Source organism: Taurulus bubalis (assembly GCF_910589615.1).
Source record: "Taurulus bubalis genome assembly, chromosome: 20".
NCBI lineage: Eukaryota > Metazoa > Chordata > Actinopteri > Perciformes > Cottidae > Taurulus > Taurulus bubalis.
In genome coordinates, this window is record NC_136608.1 from 13,497,680 (window position 1) to 13,504,835 (window position 7,156).

General features: G+C 40.3%; 1 protein-coding gene across 1 annotated transcript in view; it reads left to right on the top strand.

Annotated features, from left to right (window-relative positions):
• ptn (pleiotrophin) overlaps positions 1-5,814 on the top strand; it is a 38,828-nt gene extending 33,014 nt beyond the window's left edge. Inside the window, exon 5 of the mRNA XM_079236327.1 lies at positions 5,037-5,814. Within this exon, the coding sequence (XP_079092453.1) occupies positions 5,037-5,092 (56 nt within the window). The 3' untranslated portion in view covers positions 5,093-5,814. The remainder of the gene's footprint in view (positions 1-5,036) is intronic.
• The last annotated feature ends 1,342 nt before the right edge of the window (positions 5,815-7,156 follow it).

Here is a 7,156-nt window from a genome sequence, read left to right on the forward strand (position 1 = left end):
ACAGAGGTTTGCACATGGAGTTTGTTTAACCCTACTGTCACTTCATCAAACAGCCAAGGTCAGGTGAAGCCAGACATTGCAATTTTTATTGTTTTTTATTGTTTTACTACAGGATGTCTGCAGCTGCAGTGCTGCCAACTGTTACATATCTGTCTGCTCGACGGTTTGTCTTAAGATGTTGTGCCAAAACTCTGTTTGACTTTCAAAGGAGGAATCTGTTAAATGTTTCACTCGGTAGCACATCATTAATGCATTGTGACAGGAAGAAGTTTCTTGAGGCGCTGTACCGTAATCGCCATCTGTGGCTGTCCCACTCTTAGCAAATAGAGAGTACAGGATGCTGTCGATAACATATAAAGAGACGCGAATGGAACTTAGGTCACTCCCAACTTAGCAAATATGGCAGCTTGGTCAAACTGTGGCGCTCTACATACCCCTCTAGCCTCAGTTGTACAGTACGGGTCAGTTTCCGCTCGTTATTTTAATACTAAACTTCAATTTGAGCAGTAAATAACTTTTTAAAGAATGTGGGTTTGGTCGAAATGCAGACTACGTTAACTATGCGACGTAATAACGATGCACGGAACTTAAAATAAGTAAACATTTGGTTTCACTCAGGACACAAATGGCGGCCTCCTGGGTGAAAGTCCTGTGTTTTTCAACCCAACCACCCATCATCCATTTATCTTTCTACTAAAAACCCTGACTTTCACCTTAAAACCCTTTAAGCCCACACCCTAACCCTAATAAACCTAACCCCTAATCCTATTTATTATTTGAGTTGTGTCTAGAGGTTGTACATTGGGATTATATATTATTGTAGCCCTGATTTTTATCTTTAATTTGATACCTAACATGTTTTTTTTTTTTTTTTTGGGGGGGGGGGATTTATAGCATGATTTTTTCTTGATTTTCCTGATATAAAAGGCTCAACAGGTTACACCCCACCATAATTACAGCCACGTAGAGTCATGGTTAGACACATAAAGCCACTGACAAAGCTGCCAATTTGAAGTTGGGAGTGAGAATGGGCTGCTACTGTAGTTCTCCTAACAAAAGCAACAGCATCAGCACCCCAAACCAAAATCATCACTCTTGGGCAATGACAAACAACACATTTTCCTTTTGAATTTGGAGGACTGGTTGTTTAATGTCCATCCATTTTCTACATTGGTTTATTCTGTCCTGAGCTGTGGGGGATGGAACCTATGCCATAATGCAATGGGCGAGAGTGAGGAATGTTGCTTTGTAGAGAGGTCTCAAATACATCAGTCTTTTTTTTTTGCTGTTGCTATCCTAGCGTGATAAAGTGAATATACAGAACCTGATGTCAATTTGATGAATTTAATCATCAGACCCTTTTAGTTGCTCTCGTGTGAAGACAAGAAGCTCCACATTGAAATCCCTTTAAAAAGGATGCATGAATGCATCCACATTACACTTTGATTACGCCGCCGTTACATTATGCAGGGAATAGATGTAGATCATGAACCTATCATGTTAAAAATGTAAATAAAATGTATGTATTCATATACCTGATGTGTGCGTCAAAAGGTGTTTGGTTTGCAACGCTGCGTACCTGCGTGAAACAATTGCAATGAAGGCCAGATGTGTGGATGCAAAGTGACAGCCTAAGAGGTGTGAGAGCTGAGGGCAGCAGAGAAGCAGAGCGAGGATGACAGTGGCCGAGATGAAGGGAAGCAGTCGGAGAAAGAGAGAGAGAGAGAGAGAGATTCGCTTTCGGAGCAATGTGATTGCATGATGCGTGGCGTGATTTTTCTACGTCTGCCAGTTGGAAGATAAGCTCTGGGAAGCAAAGGGGTTACTGGGGAAAAGAAAGAGGGGGTGCTGTGCACAATGAGGTGTGCGCAGAGAGGGGAGTTGTGTATGGTTTTCTGTGTCGAGGGATGGCAGAGATACAGTCCACAGCAGCGGGATCATAGAGCTTATGGGAAAAAAACAGAAACATTTGGCTTTGGCGTGACTCCGATAGAGAGAGGAGAGCCCCCACCGCCCGGCAGGGAGTGGAGATCTGCCAAATCGGCCAAAATCTGCAATTCTGAACAGCCACCTTGGGTTGGGAGATAGGTTTCCCCCTGACTGCAGCAGGTTGCTGCGATGGAGGCAGAATCTGTCACCTGCAGATTCCGGAGGAGACAATGCTAAGAGGCGCCTTGGGAGCGATCTGAGATTCAGAGTTGCGTGTCTTTGCTGTCCAGCGCAGGTGAAACACAGACCCCCGTGGAGCGAAAGAGAGAACAAAGAGTGACAGAAATGAAACATTATGAATGCCTGTAGGAACCTCAAGGTCCCCGCCTTCTCCTTTTTGCAGAACGGGAGAAAGCGGCACGTTTGGAGTGTTTGGATGCCAGAGTTGGTTTCAGGTGAAACAAAAGCGTTTGTAGCTAAAATCTGGCGTCTCTGAATTTCTTTGGAGCAATTTTGTTTGCGTCATTCTTCCCGGACAGATAGGTGGTGTTCGGATTTTAAGTCAAAGACGAAGATTCAGAGCCACGCTGAGTTTGATTATTTATTCGCTCACTCCTGATTTCTGCCCTTACCAAAAACGGCAGAGAGCCGTAACTGCAGAAGCTGTGAATGTAAGAAAAGAAGGTTTGACGTTTGCAAGCTGGCCAGCCAAACTTTGTAACATATATGAACTTGTAATAGCTTCATTTAATCTCTTTTTAGGCTGTTTTGTTTGCACACGGCACTAGCACCAAGTAGCCAGCAGGAAGCAGGGGAGTTATCACTAGGCAAAGCATTATGGGACTAAAGTGTAAATGTTTTTTTTATACTGTATGTTCTCAAGTTTGAAAATTAATACTGTAAGCGGACTTCTTGATTACTATTGGAAAATTGTTCAAACAGCATTTGCATAGGAATGATTTTGTCTCAAGCTTTTTGATCCATATATACTGTTGATCACTGTCACTGTGATCAATATAAGAAGGTTAGCACCGCATCGCAAAAGTTACTACATGTGTCAAACACATTAACTGGAATACTGAAATGTTGGAAAGTAGAAGTATAAAGTGGCATAGAATTGTAAATGTACAAGTACCTCACAGTTGTACATGAGTAAATGTATAATAAAAAGTTAGGCTCTGCTCTCGACTCAGTTTTGGCTAAACATGTAGTCCTCGTGTTTTGGTTCAGGACAGATTTGGTCAAGTGAAGGCAGCAACGGCCTGATTATGATTGTGTGTCAGAGGCAGAGAGGAGAGCGAGCGTTGCCATGTGATGTGCAAATGCAGCAGAAAGTACTCCAGCCTGAAAAGTCCCACATCTCACATATGGAGAAAGATGAGAGTGAATCCTTTCTGCCATCTCTCTCCCGGGAGCAGAATATGCTGACGGAAACAACAGTGTGAGAGAAAAAACATTCAAACAAATGAAAACAAGCAAATAAATAGGACGGAAGAGCCATTTCCGTATTTGCATGGGTGAGAGCGCTTTGCACGTCAAAATCGTAATGCTCGTGGAAGTGTGCAGCGGAGGTGACAAGAACAGATTTCTAAAAAGATTTCCTCAGAGTGCACAGTCAGAATGTTAAAAGGTTGAAACCTCATTGAGTAAGCATATTGGTCGCTGTTCAGAACTGCTCGCCAGCATGCCATTAGAGAATTTGTGGAAGTGTCCTTTCAAGCTAATCCATTCCAAACTAAAAGTAATTCAGGTCTTAACACTGTATCTCTTCTTTAAATGAACCAAGATGTCTTTTCCATACATTACTTGTATTTGTCAGAGCATTTTGATTAAATTTGCTTGACCTCCACTAGTTTTACTTCTGAAACAACGTCATTATAACAAAGCTTATAGTTAGAGATTAGTTGTGGCAGTCACCCTTACAATATATTTTTTTAAAGATGGTCAAACACAGGTACAGAAGTTGCTAGCGCATCCTTTTAATAACATTTCTTTTCAGTAACACTTTTTTCCAGCACCCAATTTGAATTGTCTACCGTCAGTTTTGGATGTGTCAGGGAGGGTGTTTCAGTTTCTGCTCTTTCCATACATACATACAAAAATAAACTTCTAATATAAGTACAACAAAACTATTTGGTTGGGCTTAGAATTTTTTTTGGGTTTGGGTTAAGATACGTAAATAAGTCAAATTGACTTGGTTACACACAGGACATGAACAGCTGTCTCATTGGTGAAAGTCCTGCGTTTGTTTGATCCATTCCTATACCTCACTTTCCATCTGCCCAATGTGGACCATCTTGAAATGAATACTGCGTACTTTGTGTTGAAGTAGTAGTTTGATGTTTTTATGTTGAAACATTTCTGAGTATTATACATTCATATTGAAACTAGACTGGAGGAGGATGTGTTGTCAGCCCATTTAGTGATCAACAGTAAGAACTGAGTTCTGAAAGGCATAACTTCATTATTAGGACCCTGGAATGAATTTCAACCAATGCTAACTTTATTATTTACAACTTTGCTTCGTTTCCTATACTGTGACATATCAAAACGCCTTCCATGAAAAAGTGGTTGGTTCGAAGGTAATCATCTCAATTCAGCCCAAAACATAATTGTATTTGATTTAATTCAACTTAATTAAAATGTCGATTGAGGCATGTAACCTCATGTAACTTGTAATACGTTTGAAGAATAAAACTGACGGACAGACACGTGTGCAGATAAACACAAACAGCCCAGCAGATTGACAGTCCACCAAAACAGCTAGCCAGGCGCTAGCTAGCCAAACCGCTGTAGCTTGTGCTCTCTTCCTGTTCACCAGAGCGGAAGGGAAAGCCATGGACCGTGGCTCCTGTCATGGCTGCCAGGTACCAATTCACTCTTGCAGGAAGTTGATAAAGCACACCAGGCCACAAATCAATCCCCAGGAGAGAGTAGGGACCGCATGCAGTGTCACGCGGTCAATACGGTTGATTATTACAATCTGAAGCGGAGCCTATATGTGCTCCTCATGGAGACAATGGGATTGGTTTATTTGCACACACAAAAACACACCACCTCTGTTCAGAGAAAGTGTGCTGCAACTCTTTCTTTTCTGTTTGTTGCAGATGCAAAGAAGCAAAAGAAGGAAGGCAAGAAGCGAGAGCGCACCCAAATGGACTGATGAGGTTGTGTGTCCCCGGGAGGAAGGAAGAAGAGGGTGGAAAGACGTCCACTGCCCTATTTCCACACGGTTCCTCTTTGTGTGTCCTGTAGGTTGACAGTAGGAGCCTATAGAGCTTTGACAAAACCAGTGGAAACATGACTTTTAGTGACAACATGTTTTACTTTTTCTTCTTTCTAGCACCTGATAAGAAACAACTTGTATGTTGCAATAGGAGATGTAATAGTCAGCGGTAGGGATGAATAATGAAAAATGGAAGATATTTGTTTTCTAGTGTCTTACCTAATGATGTCATTTTTAGGATTATTTTCTTACCAACAAATTGGATAGGATTTGTTTTACAGCTGCATAGCCTAACTCTAATTTGGAAAGCTCTTCGGTCCATGCCTCGCCTTAATGAAGCAGCTTGCTAAAAGGGAAGCTCTGAACGTCTTCACTTAATTAATTTGTGCAACAACAAAAAAAATGCATTTGCAATCTTTCAAGTGTCTCAAGTTAATGGTTAATGCTTCCCCCCATTACTCTATGCTTTATGAAATTTTTCTTCCATTTCAAGTAAGAATAAATGTAATCTGACTGGAGGCTGCATGCTTAGCATATGTACAAGTATGCAAACTACTACTGTTTTTAGTGTGTTTTCCTCCTGCTGCTCTGTTGTACCTCAATTTATACCCTCTGATTATACTCTCCAGCTCTTGGCTATAAAAAAATAAAATAAAAGTGCTCCCTAATTGTAGTCCTCAATTGGAGTTAACAATCCCTTTGTTTCCTGTTTCCAAAAATATAAAGGAATAAAAAATAGAAGCCAGAAAAGATATTTCTCTTTTACCTTGTGCGTCCTCACATTCCAAAACAAACAAGAAATTTCAAAAGAATTAAAACACATTAATATATCTTTATTTGAATTCCATTCTGAGAGAAAATGGCACAATATAACCACTTAATGCAGTTCATCTTACAGTGTCATGGGTGGCCAGCGATAATAACACTCAGATTCATTGACCAGAACAAATAATCAATCAAGAATGCATCAAAAAGGAAATCAATACCATTGTTACTGTACAGGAAGTATCATAGTGGGGGAGGGGGAGAGGAGAATAAATGAGGGGTTTTTGGGTGGAGGAAACATTCAGATAGTAGCTATTAAAGACGTGTATGTACATTACAAATGTACCGCATCCGAATTACATATAATATATTATCATATAGATATATACAATGCAAACAATAGACTGTCAAATGTATTGTTCCTATTGCAAGAGAAGCCACAAGCCACAGTGAGTGAATACACAAAGAACATCTACATACATAAGCAAATGAAAAATGTTTGCACTTGTATGTACATTTATCACTTGCAGCAGGCTACAGATTTTTCTTCATTTTTTTCTTATTTTTTACTGATTTTGTTTCAAATCCACATGATTACTGTGACCCTTGAAGCTGAAAACGGGTCAAACAACTCAACCCTCGACACTTTGGTTGCTCCTCAAGAAAAAAAAAGAAAACTTTTCCCCAGGATGATACAATTGCAAAAGTTATAAAGTGTGTCCAGTTACATAGCAGACGGCCAGCTTCCTCCCAAGGTGAGCAAGAGGCCTCATACATATACAGGTGAAATCAAAATGAAGCCTTTGCCTCTGGGCCTCTGGGTCACTGGAAAATAGTTTTAGCTCCAGTCCTCCTGTCCGGGTTTCCAGCTTTGCTCTTTTTTCCTCCCCTTTCCTGGCTGCAAAAGTCACTCTTGAAATCCCCTTGAACGCTGCTCCCAAGTTGAAACGTTTGGATCCAGTCGCTCATTTTTCAAGGCAAGAATCCATTTCTTAGTAAATCATGCCCCCAGAAATGCACTTATATGTATACCTTCTACTCTCATAATCTATTTGAAACACTTCCAATACCCATAATATTCATACCTTATAGATTTCAAATACATTTTAAAAACAAAAAAGAGAAACTCTCTGGCTGTACACTGCTCATATTTGAATTTGTCATGTTACATTTGTACTTTGTACAGTGATAAAAGAAACAGCTTTGATAAATGTGATAGAAAATGTACAATATAAT